Source organism: Erinaceus europaeus, chromosome 3 (genome assembly GCF_950295315.1).
Source record: "Erinaceus europaeus chromosome 3, mEriEur2.1, whole genome shotgun sequence".
Lineage (NCBI taxonomy): Eukaryota > Metazoa > Chordata > Mammalia > Eulipotyphla > Erinaceidae > Erinaceus > Erinaceus europaeus.
The window spans coordinates 72,695,271-72,718,622 of record NC_080164.1 but is presented as its reverse complement, the minus strand read 5'-3'; the positions used below and the strand labels follow the sequence as shown (position 1 = coordinate 72,718,622).

Sequence of the window (23,352 nt, the reverse complement as noted above, 5' to 3'; positions counted from 1 at the left end):
CCTGGAGAAAGAAAGAAAGAAAGGAAGAAAGAAAGAAAGAAAGAAAGGATGGAAGGAAGGAAGGAAGGAAGGAAGAAAAGAAAGAAAGAAAGAAAGAGAAAGAAAGAAAGAAAGAGAAAGGAAGGAAGGAAAAGGAAGGGAATGAAATGAGATGAAAGGTATTCCCCATCTGCAGGAGAAGCAGATCTGCAGGTGTCTTTCTTTTTCCCTCTGTATCCCTTCCTTCCCAATTTTTCTCTGTCCTATTCACTAAAAAAGGAAAAAAAATGGCTGCTGGGAGCTGTGGATTTATAGTGCTAGCCCAGAGACCCAGCAGTAAAGGAAAGGTTTTAATTTGTCCCTTCATTCATAACTGGTATACATGTATCAGTTTAGTAATACATGCTTTACAAAACAAATACAGTATTTTAAAGGATGAATAACAATTATTTTCATATGTCTTGCTTACACTTACCACTTCATATTAACAGTAGATTGTACTTTGTAGCCACTGAGCTCTTTCCCCGTTTGTATGCAATATTTTTGGAGCACTGTTAACCTTGAGCAGCTGAAGCCCAGGGAAGCAAAACCAAGCATAAGGGGAGGCCTGCTGTACAGTCTCATCCTGAAGAAGCATCTCATTGTTTTTTCTAGTCACTGCTTTAGTCACTTTGGTTTTGGATTTATATTTGTATTGAAATTACAGATCTCCTTAGTATTATTTTAGGTGGCTGAACTATTAAATAGCTTTCTGGTCTAGCCTCTCTGCTATGCCCCCGCCTCGCACCCTCCTGGCCTCACCTTCTCAGAGCACTGCTGAGTTCTGGCTTAGGGTGGTCCTGGGCATTGAACTTGGGACCTCAAGAGTCTTGGTCATGAGAGTCTTTTGCATAACCATTATGCTATTTCCCCCAAATTAGCAGTGTCTTTTTGTTTGTTTGTTTGTTTGTGTTTTAGTTTAATTCGCCCTACCCCATGGAACTGAAGGGTTGGAGTAGAAGGCTGATGTAGGTTTTCTCTGCTGTTGCGTACCTCTGGTTCCTCTCTTGTCCCTGCTTCTGCCATCTCCCTGGAATGGGCCACTGCTCTCCTGCCGGTTGAGGTCAGCACTATTAATAGTCAACTTAATCCTGCCTGTGTCCTGAGTGGAGGGAGGAAAAAGGAGGATTCCCAGGGATTCAGGCAGTCCAGTTGTCTGCAAAGTGCAGGCCCACGGCCAGTGCTGTACCTTCGTGTGTGTATCCTGACCCTTACCTCTGCCCATGGTAAGGCCTGAGTGCTCAGGACCAGTTATGGGAATCTGGGGTGTCATGAGAGGGAACTTGCCAGGAGGCCAGTGCAGACGGTGTTGAGGACACTGTAAGGTTTAGGGCCTCTGGATCTTTGAGGAAAGTCAACTAGAGCTGGTGAGTCAAGCCCCTCTCAAGGCCCTCGTGGACTTTGAAATCAGCACCTAACCTATGATTCGTCAGAAGATTATTAAGTGTTTTGTGGGGAGGAAGAAATGCAGCACTTAGCTAAAATGGACATGTAGAAAGCAGAGGACTGGACTTTCAGGCTTATCCATTGAGAGTGGTCCATCTATTCCCAGAAAAAAGTTTGAAATATATGTCGTGCCTCAGACTTGGGGTGGTGTGGAAAGGAGAGAAATCACAGTGATTGCCTGGTCCCTGGGGAGAAGGATGTCATTAAGCTACCCACTCTGTGGTAGCCCTACAAGTGTTGAAGAGGAAGCACAGGGACTGGGACTGGATGGTGAGTGCTGTGCTGGGTGGAAAGGTAAAGCCCCTCCCTGGGGGAGGGGCTGCTGAGAAGCTAAGGCAGGTTTTAGGCTCTCACCTGTGTCCCCTGTTCTGGTGGGAGACAGTAAAAGAAGCCCAGGCTCGCTGATTGCATCTGCCCCTTCCCTGCTGGAGTTTTTAAAAGTTTGCTTGCCTTTTTTTCCCCCCCCTAGGAGGAAATGTCCCATCTAATTGGGCAAAGGTCAACGGAAAGGTGTGGAGTGGGAGACCTAGGTGTGGCCCAGAGGAGATAAGGAAAGGTGGCTTTCAGACACCTTAATTTTTCTTTCTTTTTTATTTTACTTAAAAAATATAGAACACTTCATGAATTTGCATGTCATCCTTGCACAGGAGCCATGCTAATCTTCTCTGTATCGTTCCAATTTTGAGTATATGTTCTGCCGAAGCGAGCAGCACAACACCCACTTTTTCTACAGCCAAGTTACTTCTTTCTAGTAAAGCTAGAATTTAGGAAGGCCAGCCTCAATCTCAGAAAAAACAGTCTTTTTTTTTTTTTTTTTTTTTAGTTTTTAGCTTTATTTATTTTTATAGAGATCTTATATAAATCATATACATTTATACATTATGTATTTAATTTGATACACACACAACACACACACTTACTTTACATAGAGGCAGGGAAGCCAGAGCTTTGCTCAGTTGTGAAAGTTCTTCAACAGTGACATCAGTAATAACTACAACAATAAAACAAGGGCAACAAAAGGGAGTAAATATTTTAAATATATATATTTAACATTTATATATTAAATATTTATATAATATTATATATTAATATTATTTAAAATATATATTTTTTAATGAGAGAGATACAGAGGCCAGAGCACTGCTCAGTTCTGGCATATGGTGGTGCTGGAGATTAAATCTCTACAGAGCCTCAGCCATGAAAGTGTTTTTTGTTTTTTTTTAAGATTTTATTTATTTGTTCATGAGAAAGATAGTAGGAGAGAGAGAAAGAACCAGACATCAGTCTAGTACGTGTGCTGCTGGGGATTGAACTCAGGACCTCACGCTTGTGAATCCAAGGCTTTATCCACTGCACCACCTCCTGGACCACCAAAAGTGTTTTTTACATAACTGTTATGCTGTCTTCTTAGCCCCAGTGAATGTATTTCTTTCTCACAATAAAACTAATACTATGAGGCCTGGGAGATAGCATAGTACTCACACAAAAGATTATATTTATTTATTTTCTTTATTATTATTATTATTATTATTTTACCTTTGCACTGCTCAGCTCTGGTCTGTGTGTGTGTGTGTGTGTGTGGGGGGGGGTGTTTGAAGCTGGGACTTTGGAGCCTCAGGCTCCAAAGCCTGAGAATCTCTTTGCATAACTATTATGCTATCTACTTTTAACCCAAAAGACTTTCATACCTGAGACTTGGAGGTGTCAGGTTCAGTTGTGACACCACATAAGCCAGAGCTGAGCAACTGCTCTGGTTGAAATCATCATCATCATCAATTATGAGAAGTCTGGCATTCATATTCAGAAAAAGTATGAATAAGAAAACAAAAACTCAGCGGGTTAAGCGCACTTGGCACAAAGCACGAGGACCGGCTTAAGGATCCTGGTTCAAGCCCCCAGCTCCCCACCTGCAGGGGAGTCGTTTCATAGGCAATGAAGCAGGTCTGCAGGTATTTATCTTTCTCTCCCCCCCTCTGTCTTTCCCTCCTCTCTCCATTTCTCTCTGTCCTATCCAACAACAACGACATCAATAACAACAACAATAACTACAACAACAATAAAACAACAAGGGCAACAAAAGGGAAAATAAATATAAAAATAAAGAAAACAAAAACTATCTTAAATTTCCCTTCTCGATTAAATCATATGAAATTGTTATTTCTGTTGGTCAGAATAGGTATTAGCAATTCCTTATGGACCAGTCAAAGATTATTTATTTATTTTTTAAAAATATTTTCTTTGAGTAAAGACTGCTTTGAAAATGTGGGGTTCAGGGCAGGGGTAGATAGCATAATGGTTATGCAAAGAGACTGTCATGCCTGAGGCTTCTAAGTCCCAGGTTCAATCCCCCCAAACACCACCATAAACCAGAGCTGAGCAGTGCTCTGGTAACAATAAATAAATAATAAATAGAAAATGTGGGGTTCTAGTTTTGGTGTCAGATGTATTATTTAAACTTTCTTGTTTCATTTCTTACTCCAGCCATCACAAAAATCCAATTATCCAGTTGAATGGACACTAATTATAAATGAGGTAACTCATTACAATAAAATTTTGTATTAGATTTGAATTCCATATAATGATAATCATAAATTCAAATCCTAAGTTAATCTACTTATTTCAAACAGTGAATCATTTAGCAGTAGATTCTGAGTTAAAGAAACTTGTTAATTACTAAAAATTAAAGATCTTTCTCTAATCTCCCATTTCTTTTCCCTGTGTTCTCAGTAGTTACCTTTCTTCTGCTAAGGGATGTCCTTGTGAACTGTGAACTGAATCATTCATCCCACAGATATTCATTGTACAGTCACTATGTTTTGGAAACACAAACTGACGATCCTGTTATAATGAAGCTCACAATCTGGCAGGAGAAGCCTGGCCATAGCCATAGATGTAAACCATAAATACAACTCAATGAATAGGCAGACTGTTTGTCTTAGAGGATAAACTAATAGCCTGGGTTGGTATCTGCAGGAGGGGCTGTAGTCTTCAATGAATTCCTCAAGATAGGCCTACTGAAAAGGTAAGATACAGACAGGTAGAAAGCTAGAGGAAGTGGGGCTGGGTGGTGGTATACCTGGTTAAGTGCACACATTACCTAGTGCAAGGACCTGGGTCTGAGCCCACCTTTGGGGGCTCCACCTTTAGGGTGAAGCAGGTCTGCAGGTGTCTGTCTTTCTCTCGTTACCCATCTGTCTTCAAGGGTTTGTCACATCACACTCCACTGCTTCTGGTGATTTATTTATTTATTTATTTATTTATTTTTAAATATTTTATTTATTTATTCCCTTTTGTTGCCCTTGTTGTTTTATTGTTGTAGTTATTATTGTTGTTGTCGTTGTTGGATAGGACAGAGAGAAATGGAGAGAGGAGGGGAAGACAGAGAGGAGGAGAGAAAGATAAAGACACCTGCAGACCTGCTTCACCGCCTGTGAAGCGACTCCCCTGCAGGTGGGGAGCCGGGGTTCGAACCGGGATCCTTATGCCGGTCCTTGTGCTTTGCGCCACCTGCGCTTAACCCGCTGCGCTACAGCCCGACTCTCTTTATTTTTTAATAAAGAGGTAGCAAGGGAGACACTTGGGTTGGTAGTGTTCCAATGTGGTGCTGAGCTCAAACTCAAGGGTCTTGACCATGGTAAAATGCATGTTCTACTGGGCCAGCAGTCCTCCAGCCTTGCTATTAATTTGAAATAGACAAAAGTTTGGGGAAAAGGAGCAGACTCTGTGGTCAGAGGAACAGGAGAGCTATGCCCTAGACACCAAGAAGAGGAGAGCTTTCTAGGAGAGGACCAGAGGCTACAGCTTGGTAAACCATCCAAGAATGAGATCTCACCATTGCAGGATTGGTAACATGCATAGGGTTGGTTCTCTGATCAAGGAAGGGAAAAGGTTTGCTAAGACCAGAAAATGCTGTCTTTGGACAAGTGGGCCAAAGAGATTGTTCATTGGGCAGAGTGCCTACATTGCCTTCTGGTTCAGGTTTGAGCCCCACCACCACATGGGAGGAGCTGTGGCAATGGAGCAAATTTCAGTACTCTAATGTCTCTCTCTCTCTCCCTCCCCCTCCTTCCTTCCCTCCCTCCCCCCTCTCTTTCAGTACTTAAAAAGTTTTATCAACAAGGGCAACAAAGGGAATAAATAAATAAAATTAATATTTTTTTAAATTATATTTTTATGTATTTATTATTGGATAGAAACAGCCAGAAATCAAGAGGGGAGGGAGAGTGGGAGGGAGACTGAGAGACACCTGCAGCTCTGCCTCACCATTCGTGAAACATTCCCCCTGCAGGTGAGGACCAGGGGCTTGAACCAAAAAAAAAAAAAATTTATTATCTTTATTTACTGGATAGAGACAGCCAGAAATCAAGAGGGTAAAAGGGGAGATAAAGAGGAAGAAAGACAGAGAGACACCTGCAGCTCTGCTTTACTACTCATAAACAAAGCTTTCCCTCTGCAGGTGAGGACTGGGGGCTTGAACCTGGGTCACTGAGCATTGTGACATGTGCATTCAACTAGGTGTGCCACCTGCCTCCCCTCCTGGATGAAAAAAGTAGCCCTGAGTGGTAGAATTATATATATATGTGTGTGTGTGTATATATATATATATATATATATATCTTTCCAAAAAAGAAAAAGGGCAAACAGGTCAAATTCGTATCAGTAAGTCAGCAGACGGTGACTGATTGACGCCCACCAACACCATTGTATAGGCCTCAAATCACCAACCATGACCAGTGCCAGTGCCCCTAGCTATTAGCCTGCACAGTAGGGTCTCTGACTGGGCAGTGCCAGAGGTCTGCACCCCACTAGATACCTGCCTCTAGTATCAGTGACTAAGAGTGCTCACAGCCACAAGGGATTCTACAAACAAAGGTCCCTTAGAGGAGGGTGACAGTGGGATCCAGATTGTCCTCAAGGAAGAACTCATTTCATCTGTTGGAGGGTTTATTTCTATCTTTTAGAGAAGCTGCAACACTGCTTCACCACTTGTGAAGCTTTCCCCCTGCAGGTGGGGTCCAGGGGCTTGAACCAGGGTCCTTGTGCACTGTAATGTGTGTGCTTGACCAGGTGTGTCACCACCCGGCCACAATTCAACCCCCAGTGGTCCACCTCTGCCATAATGTCCTGAACCCCCCACCTCCCCACCCGAGTCTTTTACTTTTTTACTTAGGTGCAATACGTCTTCTCTTTCTTTCTTTCTTTCTTTCTTTCTTTCTTTCTTTCTTTCTTTCTTTCTTTCTTTCTCTCTCTCTCCCTCCCTTTCTCTTTTCTTGTCTCTCTCTTGTCTCTTCTCTTTTCTTTATTAAAACACTGTTTAGTTCTGGTTTATAGTGGTGCAGGGGATTGAACCTGGGACTTTGGAGCTTCTGGCATGAGAGTCTTTTTGCATAATCATTATGCTATCTACTCCTGCTCCCCCATTTACTTTCTTAATTTAAAAAATATATATATTTAATATATATAATATATATATTACTAAGACATGCCTAGTAAGAAGAGCTATATAGTGAGTCAGGTGGTAGCGCAGCGGGTTAAGCGCAGGTGGTGCAAAGCGCAAGGACCAGCATAAGGATCCCGGTTTGAGCCCCAGGCTCCCCACCAGCATAGGAATAGCTTCACAATCAGTGAAGCAGGTCTGCAAGTGTCTGTCTTTCTCTACCCCTCTCTGTCTTCCCCTCTCTCCATTTCTCTCTGTTCTGTCCAACAGCGAATGACATCAATAATAACTACAACAATAAAACAACAAGGGCAACAAAAGGGGATGAATAAATAAATAAATAAATATTTTTTAAAAAGAAGAAGAAAAAGAGCTATATAGAAGGGTATAGTGTAAGGGATAACAGAATTCCTTCTCCAAACTCCAGACACCCCTAAAGGAGGATCACTGGTACCTTTTCCCAACAATCTTATTGCAGTTCAACACACTTCCCCCATTTCTACACAGGGGATGGCGCCATGCATTCTGTCCCGTTACTTGCTCTTCCACTAAGTGTATCTGGGACCTCGTTCCACATTTATCCCATCCAGTCCAGATGAGTTCCCCTAGGAGCAGCAGTAGCCATGCCCGTCTTCTGTAGCCATGCCCATCGCTATTAATTAGGTGGTTCCTAGCTTGAGCTTTTTAGAAGGGATGTTGCAGTGAGTGCTTTTTGCTCGAGTGTCCTTGGCTTTTGTGACAATTTACAGGGTAAGTTCCTGCCAATGGAATTTCTGAGGCTAAATTGACCTTCTGAATTGTGCCAGCTTACTTGCTTGCCCACCAGAGTACCTATGAGGGCTCTTGTTCCCCCATTTCTTCACTGACCATCACCAGGATCTTAAGCATGTGCCATTCTGGACAGTGGTAAAGACTGTCTTGCTGTAATTCTGGATCTCATCTGGCTGCCTCCAGACTCCTGAGTGTCATTTCTTCCTGGAAGACACTTCAGAATAATCAGCTTTCATAGGTGACAAGGCCCAGGGACCAGGCACCAGAGCCCTGACTGTTGTCTGCTGTGTACTAAAGGGCCTTGGCAGGTCCCTTGCTCAAGCTGGCTTATCTTTTAGAAGCCACCAGGACTTTTTTTTTTTTTTTTTTTTTACCAGAATACTGTTCAGCTCTGGCTTATGGTAGTACGGGGGCTTGAACCTGGGACTTTGGAGCCTCAGGCATGAGAGTCTGTTTGCATAACCATTATGCTATCTACCCTCCACCCCACCAGGACTTTTCAATGGGGGAAAAGGGGGAGTGGTGAGAGTCTACCAATTGTAGAATTGTATAGTTACGAAATCTCAATGAAGCCCTGGCTGGGTGGGGTGATGGGGAAGGGAGGGGAGGCAGGGAGGAGAGGGGAGGAAAGGAAAGGAGAAAGGAAGAAAAAAAGAGAGAAAAGGAAAAGTGATTCAGCAAAGACTCAGGTTCAATCCCCTGCACCACCATAAGCCAGAGCTGAGCAGGACTCTGGCAAAAAAGAAAAGGGGGCCAGTTGGTGGCGCACCTGGTTAAGTGCATACACTGCAGTGTGCAAGCAATCAGGTTCAAGCCCCTGGTCCCCACATGCATAGGGAAAAGCTTCACAAGTGGTGAAGCGGGGCTGCAGGTGTCTCTCTCCATCTCTGTCTCCCCCACCCCTCAGTTTCTCTCTCTAACCAGTAATAAATAAAATTTTAAAAAAGGAAAGGGAAAGGAAGCAAGCAAGAAAGTAAGTCACTGGCACCTTTGCGAGAAAGTTCCATAAAACACTTCTCTCTTTTAACAGCTGGTGTTCTCTGATATTTTTTACCTTTAAAAAATTCTTTGCCACCAGAGCTCCATGCCTGTGTGATTTTACTGCTCCTGGTGTCTCCTCTCTCTTTTTCTCTTTTCCAGAGTTCTAAAGAACTCATCCTGGGGATGGGAGTTTCCTGTAGCTTTAGAGACTGAAAAAGATCCTCTTCGGGGAATCAGGCAGTAGCGTAGCGTGTTAAGCTCACGTGGCGCAAAGCACAAGGACTGGCCTAAGGATCCCTGGCTCCCCACCTGTAGGGGAGTCACTTCACAGGTGGTGAAGCAGGCCTGCAGGTGTCTATCTTTCTCTCCCCCTCTGTCTTCCCCTCCTCTCCATTTCTCTCTGTCCTATCCAACAATGACGACATCAATTCTATAACAACAGTAATAACTACAACAACAATAAAAAAGCCAACAAGGGCAACAAAAGAGAAAATAAATAAATAAAAAATAAAAAAAACTTAAAAAAAAATCCTCTTCACTGAGAATTGAATTAGGAAGGGGAAGCTGTGCTAGAGACCCTGATCTCACCTTCACAGGGCTCCCAGGATTCTTTGCCTTAGGCTGCTCCAGCTCTATGCCCTTAATGTCCCTTTCCAGTGTGAGCCAAAGCCCCTCTTGGCTGTTCCCTTGTCACACCCAAGGATGGAGGTGCGTGAGGGCAGGGTGGGGATGCTGGGAAGCCCCACCCCCCACCCCCTCAAAGTTTCCTCTGCACTGTGCCTTCTAACTTTCTCTCTTTAGATTGAGGGGGTAGCCCTTCTCTAATTATAGTACCTGCCCAGCCTAATTACAGCCTCAGCTAATTTGTTAATGACTTTGGGAACTGAGAGCCTTTGCCTCGGGCAGTATCACAGCCCTTGGATACATGCAGAAAGATTTGCGAAGGGATTTGAGGATGGTCCGTGAAGCCGCATGGGTGACAGGTACCATTGGACCTTCTGGGAGAGCCCCACGGGCAGCTGGCACACACACATGTCCCTGACCAGTATCTCCTCTACTTGCATGTTGTGGGGGTTGGGCTTCACCTCCCTGAAAACCTCAGGGCCCCTGAAACATGGCACCAGGCTTCATTCCATTTAAACAAATGGTCTTTGGCTTAATGTCTTTAAACTTAAAAATACTTCTGATTTTCCATTTTAGAAAGATGATATCTGTTTTCAGTAAAGTCTTAAGGAAATCCAGAAAAGGGAAAAAGCTACTCATGACCCCACCCCAGTGACTCATGACCCCAAATGTGTTAACATTTTGGTGGGAGAGTCTCATGACTGGTCCAGTTGCACCCATCTGACTCACTGCTTTGTCTCTACAGGGAAGTCCCACCTGGCCATCGTGCAGAAAGTGAACAATGAGGGTGAAGGGGACCCCTTCTATGAGGTCCTGGGCCTGGTCACCCTAGAGGATGTCATTGAAGAGATCATCAAGTCTGAGATCCTGGATGAGTCAGATATGTACAGTGAGTTGCACCCTCTGCAGGACCAGATCCCTTTTCCTGCTCAGACCTGATACCTGGCATCCCTCAATGGGAAGGCCAAAGTGCAGGGACACTGAAAGCCCCCATACCCTGAGACCCCAAAACATGCTCACACTGACCAGAGCAATCAGAGGAGCTGCCTCTGTTCTTTTACCAGCCTCTGTGTCCTTGTGTACAGGAGGGCACTGCTGAGGTAGGGCTGGAGGATGGGGATGCTCCCCAGTTCTCCAGAGACTGTTCTCAGTTTCATATTCTTTCTCTTACAGCTGACAACCGAAGCCGGAAACGTGTGTCTGAGAAGAACAAACGCGACTTCTCAGCCTTCAAGGATGCTGACAATGAACTCAAAGTGAAAATTTCACCCCAGCTGCTTCTCGCTGCTCATCGCTTCCTGGCCACAGGTAAGAGCAAGAGGAGCGCCTTGTGGTGGTAGTGGAGGAAGACCCCTGGCTACTTTCTCCCTGGAGGGGAGGGTTGTATAGTGAAAGATGTGGAGAAGACAGGACTACCTCTATAAGGAGGTGAGGCATTTGACCTTCATCTTTGGAGCACTCTGCAATTTGTTTTTCTTGTCAGAGATTATCATTGCAAATGTCTAGGAAACATCTGAGTCAGTTTCTTTTTAAGATTTATTTTATTTATTACATATGGGGTGGGGGGAGAATTTCACATGAGGTAGAGAGAAGGAAAGAGACAAGTCAGGACAAGACTTGGTACATGCAGTGCTGGGGAATGAACTGGGAGCTTTAGGCATGGAAGTCTGATGCTCTGCTAGTTGAACTATTTCCCCAGCTATGGAGTTAGTTTTGAAAATAGCCACTGAGACCACCTACGGTGGGTATCTGAGCTATCTGGGCACATCTAGGCTTGCGAGTTTGGAGAGAAAAAGAGACTTTAAAAAAAAAATTATATATATATATATATATATATATTAATGTGTTTATTATTGGATAGAGACAGATACTGAGGGGGAAAGGAAGATAAATAGGGAAAGAGGCAGAGATACCTGCAGCTCTACTTCACCACTTATGAAGCTTTCCCCCGGCTGGTGGGGACCAGGGGCTTGAACCTGGGTCCTTGATCACTGTAGTGTGTGTGTGCTTAACCAGGTGTGCCACCGCCTGGCCCTCAAGAAAGAGACCTTTCCACAGTCACCCACCCTGAGGTCTCTCCCACCTCTCTTCTACCTGCAGATGCTGGGGCCTACAGGACTCAGCTACTATGCCATTGTGTCCTTTCTCTCTTCTCACTTGGATTCAAAGTTCCCATGAGAACCACATAACTGATAGGCAAACATATGCTAGGGCAGAGCAATGGCTCAGTGCACTTTTTGCCTTGCATGTGTGCCACCCTGGGTTTAACCCCCAAGCATTGCATAAAAAAACAAACAAAAAGTTGAAAAACAGTCATAAATGGCATGATAGTACCTTGTTGTCTCTTGCCCTATCTCCCCCTACCCTGTTCCCACCAGTATACTCTATCCTTGTCCCCTCAATCTGACTTCTTTCTGAATTTTCTCTTGCTAAAGATGTGATAATTGGGATGTAGATGCTGATAATGGTCATAACGGTAATAGCATTTATCCAGCATTCCCCTTATGCCAGTAGTGTGTGCAAGTGCTTTGTATACAGTATTCCACTTAACCTTGCAATGACCTTATGAAGTTTTTAATCCCTGTTTTATAGCCCAGGTTGGTTTGCCCAGAGTTGTGTACTATTAGTGCAGGAGTCACTGTTCAAGCCCAAGCAGGCAGGCAGACTCCCAGTCCAACCGGTCAGAAGCCAAGTGCACTCCTTTCCCAGGAGATGCAGAAGGGAGGGTTCTGGGCTGTGTGGGACCTGGCCTGGCACAGCAGTGCCCCTGGCTGAGCTGCAGGTATGACCTAGGTCTCCTGTGAAGTCTTCTCTTTTCCTCCGATAGAGGTTCCCCAGTTTAACCCCTCTCTGATATCGGAGAAAATCCTGCTTCGTCTTCTCAAATACCCGGACGTCATTCAGGAGCTCAAGTTTGATGATCACGACAAATACTGCAGTCACCATTACTTGTATGCCCGAAACAAACCAGCTGACTACTTTATTCTTATCCTACAAGTGAGTATCCTGGACCCCAGTTTCAGCATACTGCCTTGCCTGCCCCACCCCTCTTCTGTCTTCTGGGGTGTGTGGCACTTTCCTGCCCTTTAACCTCTGCTCCTTGCCCCCACTGCTACCTCTCCTGCCCCCAGAGGCTACTCTTGAGTTTCCAGATTGAAACCCCTAAGATTTTAGTTCTCTGGAGTCAGATTTTCCGCTTATGGCTCACCTCTCCCACTTATTTCATTGATTCCTCATCACCACCACCAATACCTATGTTTTCCTCTGTGTTCTTTCAGGGGAAGGTGGAAGTGGAGGCTGGGAAAGAGAACATGAAGTTCGAGACTGGTGCCTTCTCCTACTATGGGACCATGGCTCTTTCCTCGGTCCCCTCTGGTGAGTCATTGGGTTTGTCTGTGGTGTCCCTCAGACGGTAGAGGGGAAGATGGGATTTCGAGCAAAGACCACCAGGAAGAAGCTAACAGTATCCTGAGATGGTGAGACCATCCTTCCAAGCTTGTGGGAAGTAAGAATATGATGAGGAGCTCTAGAAAGTCGATGGTGTTTGGCTGTGTCAGAAAGTGGGAAGCTGTGCATGACCTTTGAGTGGGGGCAACTTGAATGGAAGAGGCTTACCCACCAGATAGGCTGTCCATGGAGAGTTGACAGGAGGCAGATGAAGGGAGACTATAGGACCTTGCTCATGAGGATAGAACAGGGGGATACTGGGCTGGGAACAGATGGGGATCCAAAGTGCCCATGATTGGGAGCCAGGCTAAGACCTGTTTTTTGGGCAAGTGACAGACAGGTGGAGCTAGCTTTTCAGTGGACTTAGCCATTGTCTTCTGGTTGGACTTTGGTTCTGATGGAGTAAAGGAAAAAAAGAGGGGTTGAGTATCTCTCAGACAGGTTATAGAGAAGCCCCGGGAAAACCTGCTCTCATTGTCCTAGTCCTTACTCTTTTAGTCCTGGGTTGTTTAGACTCCTCTTGCCAGAGGGACCTTACAGCCAGAGTGTACACTCTGCCAGCAAGGCCCAAAGTCTTGCCCAGCTTAACAACTCATGAGTGATGTGGTGAAACCTCAAGAGGGGCTCCTGATTGCTTCAGGGTGGGGTGGGGTGGGGTAATAAAGTCCAAGCAGTGAAGGGGGTGCCATGGATTCTGGGGTATCCCTGTGCTCTGTCTGCTACTATCCTTCATCACAGGGAGGCCAAGGCACTCATACACATCAGCATAGCTCTGTGCAGCCACAGTCCTCTGCCAGCATGCCAAAATGGTACAGGGGTGAGGGAGTCATGGGGGGGGGGACGACAAACTCCAGAGCTGGTTTTTGGAGGAGGTGACCCCTGCTTGTGTGTGTTAGGCCTGGGGAGGACTTCTCTGCCCCTCCCAAGGGATCTCTCTGGGATAGTTCAGAGAGACAGGCAGCTGTGGGATATTTCCTGCAGACATACTTTTTTTTAACAGCAGTGCTCACAGGTCTGGCTTTGGGTCTAGGGCTCTGTGCTTGGACCCAAAGTCCCTGAATGGCCGTTTGGAGTTTCTAGAGGGGAGAGGAGATAACTTCTAGGGAGAGAGGGCCCATTCTGCCCTTCTCTGACCAGGCCTCAGTGGTCTGCTCTGAGACTCTACCCTATCAGAGCCACATCCCCAGCTCCCTTGTGCCCAAGACAGTTTGCTCCCCTTTGAGATTACTTCTCCATCGTCTTCCTATGGCTCATCATGGCCTGCTTCCTGACCCTACCTATCACTGACCTTTTCCTCTTTTGCTCCAGTGCCTTCAACCCAGGTCGGGTGTCCGCCTGGCAAGCAGAACTCCCTGCTCTCCTGGCTCTCAGGTACATCAGCATGGCTGGGTAGGTCTGCACTGCCACCTGGCGCCTGAGCCTGCTCACAGCACTGCACGCATACCTGGCCTCCCCAATAGCACTGAGGAGACCCCACATGTTCACATGTGGCAGTCAGTCTGACTTCTAGTAGCTCTGCTTGGCCCAAGACCCAGGCTTGGGTGCCTTTTCCCTAGTCATGGGAGGGCTTCCTTGAGAAGGCACACATTCTTCCTCTGCAGTTGCAGACTGACTGATCTTGGAGGGTGGCTCCCGGCCAGGTTAAGAGAACCCTGCTGTTCAACACCCTGATCAAGGCTACTTACAAACCTGAGCAAGATGACATCATCCTGTTGGCTTTCTTTCCCTCTCTCCCTCCCTCCCTCCTACCTACCCACCTTCCTTCCTTCCTTCTGACACAGAGGCAGAGAAAGAAAAAAGAAACTGCAGGACTAACACTTGCTTCAGTTTCAAGCCACTTTTTCCTTTAGAGAGAGTGAAAGGGAGAGATACTATAGTGCTGGAGCTTCCCTCAGTGTTGTGGCACTCCTCTGTGGTATTGGGACTAGAAACTGGGCCACGGGCCATCTTACCTGGTAAGGTCTTTCTCTAGCCTTCCACCATACAGGCTTTGCTCCAGGGTTATTGCTGGAGCTTGGTGCCTGTACAACAAATCTGTTGCTCCTGGAGGCCTTTTTTTTTTTTTTCATTTTATTGAATAGGACAGAGAGAAATAAAGAGGGGAGAGGGAGGTAGAGAGAAAGGTAGACGCCTATAGACCTGCTTCACTGCTTGTGAAGTGACCCCCCCCCCCCATAGGTGGGATGCCAGGGCTCTAACCGGGATTCTTGCACCCGTCCTTGCACTTTGTACTATATGCACTTAACCTAGTGCATCACCCCACAGGTTTTGTTTTTCACTTAGTTATTGATGTCTTTCTATCCAATGAAAGTCCTTTCTATCCAATGGAGGGCTCAGTGGTCTGCTCTGAGATGCCACCCTGTCAGAGCCACAGCCCCATCTCCATTGTGCCCAAGACAGTTTGGTCTCCTTTGAGATTACTTCTCCATCATCTTCCTATGGCTCCATGGGCCTACAGGACCATGAGAAGCTTGGCTGAAGTCACACTGCCCTGTTTGAATGTTCTCTTTGTAGCTATTAGCTAAATAATTCCAGGAGCTGATTTACCCTGTCTTGGATTCTATATATGAAATGGAAACAGTATAAGTCCTCTTGTTAGAATTTTCAGAAGCATTTTGAATTGACAACAAATGTTTGACTAGAGTTCAACTACTAATGTTTTTTTTTTCTCTGTTATTACTAAAATGCGCTAAAATTTTAGTCAGAAAGTATTTAGGAAGAGGCCAAATGCCAAGCCCTGTTTCTGGCCTTTGGTAAATGAGACTCCTGAGTCTTGCCTCAGGACTGGCCCACCCATTCAGTTCCACGTGGTATGTTGGGTGCATGTACCTGGGCTGCTGTCGTGTGATTTATTTATTTTCATGTGATTTCCATAATAAAGTAAATCTTAAAAAGAGAGAGAGAGAGAGAGAGAGCCGGGTGGTAGTGCAGTGGGTTAAGCGCACGTTGTGTAAAGGACAAGGACCAGCATAAGGATCCTCGAGCCCCCAGCTCCCCTCCTGCAGGGGGTTGCTTCACAAGTGGTGAAGCAGGTCTGCAGGTGTCTATCTTTCTCTCCCCCTCTGTCTTCCCCTCCTCTCCCAATTTCTCTCTATCCCATCCAACAACAATGACAGCAATAACAACAACAACAACAACAATAACAAAAGGGAAAAAATAGCCTCCAGGAGCAGTGGATTTGTGCAGGCACGGAGCCCCAGCAGTAACCCTGGAGGCAAAAAACAAACAAACAAGAAAAGAAAAAGGAACTTGGGTCAGGAAGATGGAATAGAGCATGCTTGGGCGAGGCCCAGAATTTAATCTCACATTAAAAAAAAAAAAGGAAATAGAAAAAGTGTCTTAAGAGAATTAAGATACAGCTGAAGAGGTATTTTAGAAGAGCACACAGGATTTGCACATGGGGCTCCTCTTTCCTGGCTAGCAACCATTAAGTGGAGGCTTTGGATGTCCCTAGTGGCAGGATGAAGCATTGCCACCTCTTCTCCTTTGTATTTGATGAGAGAAAATGAGAGAGGAAAGGGAGATATGGAGAGAAAGAGATACCTACAGAACTGCTTCACAAGTCATGAGGGTGGGGGACTTGAACCTGGGTCTATGCATGGTAGTGCATGTGCTCAAACAAAGGCACTACTGCCCGACCTAATCTCACTTAAAACTGTGTAGATCACTCAGTAACCTGTATACAAAATGTTCTCCTCACTGTACAATTTGTTTGAATAGCTAGCTTATTGGCCTAGTGGTTTACTAAGCATATCAGCTTATTCTGTTTACTGTTTGTTTGAAACAAGCCAGCATGCCTTCACAATTAACTTCTTTATGCTCTCATTATTTTCTAAATGCTCTAAAAACAAAAAAAAGAGCTAATAATATACAATAATGTGTGCAGTTCCTTTCCCAAAATAGATAGCTGGTCCCTTCCTCATTTGAGGTTTGAGTCACCTCCTCTTTCCTAGTTAGCAACCATTGAGTGGATGTCCCTAGTGGCAGGATAGAGGCATTTCCACCTCTACCCGAGGCATTTCCACCTCTACCCGAGGCTTTGCCTGGGAAAAACAACTTTAAAAGTTAGCCTGGAGCCTCAGACTTCTGTGAGAGCAACCTACTGCTACCTACCCCTCTGCCATGCTGGTTGTAGTCTTGGAAGACACAAACAGTGGCTGACAGAACAGTTTGTGTAGAATACACTTTTAAAAAATTATTTATTCCCTTTTGTTGCTCTTGTTGTTTTATTGTTGTAGTAGTAGTTGTTGTTGTTGGATAGGACAGAGAGAAATGGAGAGAGGAGGAGAAGACAGAGAAGGGGAGAGAAAGATAGACACCTGCAGACCTGCTTCACCATCTGTGAAGTGACTCCCCGGCAGGTGGGGAGCCAGGGGCTCGAACCAGGGCCCTTAAGCCAGTCCTTGCGCTTTGTGCCACGTGCGCTTAACCCGCTGGGTTACCGCCCGACTCCCAGAATATACTTTTGACTCCCTAAGAACACTTTAAGAACACTCAAGAGAGTACAAATTGTTTTCTTCTTTTTAAAATATTTATTTATTTATTCCCTTTTTGTTACCCTAGTTGTTTTATTGTTGTAGTTATTGTTGTAGTTGTTGTTGTTATTGATGTCATCGTTGTTGGATAGGACAGAGAGAAATGGAGAGAGGAGGGGAAGACAGAGAGGGGGAGAGAAAGGTAGACACCTGCAGACCTGTTCCATAGCCTGTGAAGCAACCCCTTGCAGGTGGGAAGCCGGGGCCTCGAACCGGGATTCTTACACAGGTCCTTGTGCTTTGCACCACGTGTGCTTAACCCGCTGCGCTACCACCCAACTCCCTATTTTCTTCTTTTGAATATACATTAAAAGTATGCAGTTTAAAATCCTTAAAAACAACATCGCTGGTCAAGGATAGCAGTATGTCTGCCATGCCAGGATATCACTGTGTTGCCCTTGACTGACTTGTTGTTGGGGGAGGTGAGAGGTTTTGTAATCATAAACTTTCTGTGTTGTCTGCATTTGTTTTCTGTTTGTCTTTTCTGTTTTGGTAGACTTTTTAGTACCATTTACATAGGGCTTCTAAATAAATGAACTCCTTTGTTTTGATGAAGTGAGACTTGTAGTTAGAGCTTTTATTTGTCCATAAAAACTTTGTGAGACAAGGCTGACAAGAGGCTATAACTAAACACCAGGGTAACTCCTGTCTGACAGTCTCTCTCTTCCTATAGACCGTTCTCCAACTCATGCTACCCCCCTCAGTCGCTCAGCTTCCCTCAGTTACCCGGATCATACAGATAACACAAGTGCAACTCCCATAGCAGGCAGCAGCAACAACCAGTTTGGAAGCTCCATCCTGGGCCAGTATATCTCTGACTTCAGTGTCCGGGCACTCATGGACCTCCAGTATATTAAGGTAAGCACTTCACACAGCTTGTCTCCCTCCCTCCCCCTTCCTTCCCTCCTTCCCTCCTTCCCTTCTTCCCTCTCTCTTCCTTCCTTCCTTCTTTCCTTCCTTCCTTTTTCTTTTGTTCATGGGATCTTCTTTGTCTTAGATGTTTGAATAACTCTGCCTCAGGAATTGGCAACTACTTTCCTGCATCTACTATATCAAACATAGAGAATTCAGACCAGAGCTGTATCTTTCTTACTCCTGTTTGTCATTCTCTGTGGGCTTCCAGAGACATCAAATGGTCACAGCCTCAATCCTGGCTGGTCCTGTTTACCTAGGTCTTGTGGTAGGGTTTGCCTCACAGTCCCTGCTGTCAACCTCATCCCTTCTTCCCGCAGATCACCCGGCAGCAGTACCAGAATGGACTGCTGGCCTCACGCATGGAGAACTGTCCTCAGTTTCCCCTGGATGTCTGTACCATTTGCACAGAGAACTTGTCTGAGAAGTCTGAGCTGCCTGTGGTGGATGAAACCACAACTCTTCTCAACCAGCGCAACTCCTTGCTACACAAAGCTTCCCATGAAAGTACCATTTGACAGGAGGGCCCGGGGTCCCCCGTCAACTCTACGGGGGCCTCCCCAGTGGGCCCACATGAAGATAGGGAGTTTGTTAAGCCAGAAGGGGGTACAGATAGCCTCGCTGAATAGCTAGGTGACCCCAGCCTGTAGAGAATGTGGCCTCTGACAGGGACCTCTGAATAGCTCTGAGGCAGGGGCTGCCTAGCTCTGGACTGACTGATGGGGTATAGGGGTAGATGTCTGGCTACCATGAGCAAGGCTGGTTTTTTTTTTTTTTATTTTATTGAATTTTCTAAACTAAGCTCATCGTTCCTCTTTTAAAATACCATTTGGGGAAGGGAGTAGGGAAGGGAATACAGGGTTAAGGAACTTTATTTAAAACTTTTTTTTTTCTAAGAAAAAAAAAGACATTAAAAGGGGTGGGCTCTTACCCCAGGAAGCAATAGCCATAATGCACTCCCAGCCATAATCTCCTGGCTTATGTCCCTGATTTAGGGAGCCCACTCCTCCTCTCCCATCTCCAGAGGCCCACTGGGGAAGGGTTTTCTCTTGGGAGGAAAACAGTTCTTCCCAGGAAGTAAAGAACCAAAAAATGCTTGAGAACAACTGCCTGAACATTCACTGAGGCTGGTTGGATGTCTGTGTGGCTTAGGGATTCTGGGTAGTTGTGATGAGGGACAGGATACTTCCAGCACAGAGAGGAATATACCTACTCCTGTCAATCACTGGATTCAGGAATTTCCCAGAACTGCTGATTGGCTCTCCTTGTGAACTGGGGACAACTGAGGATTCTGACTTCTGCCCTACTGGACTATTCTCCCCTTGTAATGAGGCAGACTCAAAGTGCTAGGCAGTCAGTCTCAAGTCTCTCAGATTGCTTACTTTGCTCCACAGAACTTGGCTTCACTTTTACCAAAGGTCTCCCCTTCAGTAGGAAGAGAATCTACATTAGAGGTGATATGTCTGTGGGCTATTGCTTGGTGTCCCAGGAGGGAGGGAATTTGCTTATGGGTATCTGTGTTGTTAGTAATTAATACCACCTCCTTTTGTACCCTACAACAAAAAGCCATGTCTCAGTCTCACTGACCTCTAAAACCCTTCTTCTTTTCAGACTCCCTGCTTCTAATCTAAAAATCTGAATGCCCATTGGAGACTGAGGGCAAGAGGCCATGCTGGGAGCCAAGCTAAGCATGATCCTCATGCTTTTTCACCTGTGGCTGAAATTAATCTGATCTTATTCACCCACAGAACCCAGAAATGGTTTCCTACACATCTGGCAGCCCCTTCTAACCTTTTTTTTTTTTTTTTTTTAATGTATATGTATTTTTAGTGAAGTGTCACCATGGCTTTTGCTTAAGTTAGTGGCTCTGGACCTATGAGCTTCTCCCCTACATGAAATCCTGCTTGTCCCAGCTTCTTTCCCCTGGGGCTGAATCAGGCCCTGCTGCAGAGACCAGACCTCCCACTACAGGGGAGGTTGTGGGACCAAGGGATATTGGCTTTTCTGTCGGGTGGAACCGGAGCAACAACCAAGATCCAGGCAAGGAAAATTCTGCAGACCTTTTGCCTGAGTAAATTTATTCACTTTTTTCTCAAATCAATGGAGTCCTGTCACCCCAAGTGCTCTGCTTTTCAGGTACCTAGAGAGTCCTAACTCTTGGGACCAGGAAATGTCTTATACTGAGTATGCCTGCCCCTGGCCAGTTTATAGTCTTCCCCAGTCACAAAATTTATTCCTAAAAGTCTGGAGAGAAGATGTTGACACCATGGCTTCTTTGCCAAAAGGAAAAAAAGATAGCAAACCTTTGTTCCCTATTTTCAGTAGGAGCAGCTTGCTTCCTGAGTGCACATGGGAGCTTGCAAAGCTGTGTTCCTGAGACTCAAGTGCCAAGCGGAGCAAACCACATTGGCCTGAATCAAGTGTGTGTGAAGTAAAGGGAGCAGGTACACACACTTCCACAGCTACCTCCTTGCACACACAGTTACTATCAGCAGATGGTCCCTCCTTCTCCTGACTCTCCTCCCCTTCCCCGTTTATAATCACTTCTTGCAGAGGGTCATAATTATTTCCAAATATTACTGGTCCAATGACTTCCTCCTCCCAGTGCAATTTATCACTTCCTATTCCAACCTCTGGTTCCTGGGCTGAGCCATACCCTAGAACTGGCCCATCCCTGCATGTCTTCCTGTGTAAGGGAGACCATCGCAAATGGCCTCCAAATGGGTAGGCAAGTCACAGCCACCATAGTAAATAACTCATATTTATTTTGCATAAGATTTTAATTTGTATATTTTTGTGATTTATTTTGGCATTGTTATAAGTTTGACTCTCGGGGAGTTTTGTTGTTACGACTCTTGTGTCTTTTGTCACAAAACAATGATAATATTTGCTAAACAATATATGGAATTTATTTTTGATTGGTAATAAAAATGAAATATGTATAAATCCTGGTGAGTCTACAATTAGCCTGCTTAGAATTCTCTGCTACTGTTTTGAACCCTTCTTAAGAGACTGAGGTGGCAGGGTTGACTTATGACAGGGTAAAAATATTATTCTGCACTGGGACTGTTTGGCAGCAAAAAGCAGAAATGGAGTTTACAATAATATTATAGTCAAGGCTGTTGTCACAGGAACTAGAGGGTCCTAGATGCAGCTGGACTACAGTGCAAATGTGCTTGACTACCAGTTAGGAAATGTGTTCAATGAAAACCAAAAGGGTCTCCTACATGCATGTGCTGGGGTGGGGGAGGGAAGACAGTTGTAATGGACAATTACTTGTCCCTCCTCTTCTCTCCCATGGGTGCTGAGGGAGAAAGGAGTATGATCCAAACTTATGATCACATTATATGTTTTATAACATGCAGTTGCCTTTTGTCCATACTTGTGTGCTTATTATATTCTTCTTCTTCTTCTTCTTCTTCTTCTTTTTTATCTTCCTTTTTTTTTTTTTTTTTCTCCTTCTTCTCCAGGGTTATCACGGGGGCTTGGTGCTTGTACCACGAATCCACTGCTCCTGGCAGCCATCTTTTCCCTTTTTTTTTTTTTTTTTTTGTTGTTGGATAGGACAGAGAGAAGTTGAGAGGGGAGGGGAAGACAGAGAGGGAGAGAAAGACACCTGCAGACCTACTTTACTGCTTGTGAAGCAACCACCCTGTAGGTCTGGAGCCAGGGGCTCAAACCTGGGATCCTTGCCCTGGTCCTTGTACTTCATACTATATGTGCTTACTTCAGTGTGCTACTGCCAGGCCCTCACTTGTTTTTTCACAGTTAAAATCTTCATCCTCTGAAGAGTCTGAGGGTTACTCCACTACACTTATTCTTGAGGTTTTTCATTCAGACCCTACTGTGGAGCCCTCTGGTGCCACAAGTCGTGTACCAAGGCCAAGGGTTCAAATAAACCTGGATTGACTGAGCAGACAAACTGGAGGAAATGTTTGTTAGAATTTATTTGTTTATTCATGAGAGAGGAGGAGAGAAAGAACCAGACATCACTCTGGTACATGTGCTGCTGGGGATCGAACTCGGGACTTTATGGTTGAGAATCCAATGCTTTATCCACTGTGCCATCTCCCAGACCATGGAAATGTTTTTTAAAAAGGGAGGAACTAGGGAGTCAGGCGGTAGTGCAGCGGGTTAAGCACAGGTGGTACAAAGTGGAAGAACTAGCATAAGGATCCCGGTTCGAGCCCCCAGCTCCCCACCTGAAGGGGATTCGCTTCACAGGTGGTGAAGCAGGTCTGCAGGTGTCTCTCTTTATCTCCCCCTCTCTGTCTCCCCTCCTCCTTCCATTTCTCTCTGTCCTATCTAACAATGACATCAATAACTACAACAATAACTACAACAATAAAAAAACAAGGGCAGCAAAAGGGTAAATAAATAAATATAAAAGATTTTTTTAAAAAAAAGGGGGGAAGGAACTGGGAGTTGGCCAGTAGCACAGTGGGTTAATCCTAGGTGGTACAAAGCGCAAGGACCAGCATAAGGATCCCAGTTCGAGCTCCCGGCTCCCCAGGGGGAGTTGCTTCACAAGTGGTGAAGCAGGTCTGCAGGTGTCTATCTTTCTCTCCCCCTCTCTGTCTTTCCCCCTCTCTCCATTTCTCTGTCCTATCCAACAACGAAGACAACAACAATGATAACTACAATAATAAAACAAGAACAACAAAATGGAATAAATATTTTTTAAAAAGGGAGGAATTTAGGTAGGCAGAAAGGAAAGAGGACACTCCAGATAATATAACTTATATATGCAAGAACGTTTGTGTAGGTAGGTAAGAGGTATTAAATTTATCTACCTGTCCCACACATGTTGAAGCCCCTATATGCCAGGTGTCCTAACCCCTCAGTGAGCCTGGTGTGGAAGATTTCCCCTGAGGAGACAGACCTCCCTAAGGGAGATAGTTCACAAAGGTCTTTTGATTGGCTATCTTCTCTGCTTGGAACACTACTCTCAATTATTTGTGAGGTTCACCCCCTCACTTCTAAGTCCTTGTTCAAATGTCATGTCCTTGAGGAAATCTTCCCTAAGAGCCCTATATCAAAAACAACTTGACCCCACTTCCTGTCTCCTTGTGTGTCTTGTTTTTCTGTATGCATTTTAATATTAATATGGACTTGTACATTTTCTGTTATTCCACAGAGCCCAAGCTCCAAAAGGGCGGCCACTTTTTCTTTTTCCTTTTT

At 45.1% G+C, this 23,352-nt stretch overlaps 1 protein-coding gene and 1 non-coding gene across 3 annotated transcripts in view; one reads left to right on the top strand and one right to left on the bottom strand.

Moving 5' to 3' along the window:
* Positions 1 to 21,117, top strand: part of CNNM4 (cyclin and CBS domain divalent metal cation transport mediator 4) — a 48,787-nt gene extending 27,670 nt beyond the window's left edge. The window contains exons 2-8 of one of the 2 annotated variants that reach the window (XM_060187522.1): positions 10,023 to 10,166; positions 10,451 to 10,585; positions 12,105 to 12,274; positions 12,556 to 12,652; positions 14,033 to 14,095; positions 17,933 to 18,117; positions 18,492 to 21,117. In XM_060187522.1, the coding sequence (XP_060043505.1) occupies positions 10,023 to 10,166; positions 10,451 to 10,585; positions 12,105 to 12,274; positions 12,556 to 12,652; positions 14,033 to 14,095; positions 17,933 to 18,117; positions 18,492 to 18,689 (992 nt within the window). In that variant the 3' untranslated portion in view covers positions 18,690 to 21,117. The remainder of the gene's footprint in view (positions 1 to 10,022; positions 10,167 to 10,450; positions 10,586 to 12,104; positions 12,275 to 12,555; positions 12,653 to 14,032; positions 14,096 to 17,932; positions 18,118 to 18,491) is intronic. The other variant, XM_007535722.3, reaches the window with a different exon arrangement.
* On the bottom strand, positions 2,067 to 2,172 carry LOC132537831 (U6 spliceosomal RNA). The gene has a single exon (XR_009549256.1). It is a non-coding gene; the product is annotated as a U6 spliceosomal RNA (small nuclear RNA).
* Positions 21,118 to 23,352: the final 2,235 nt, after the last annotated feature.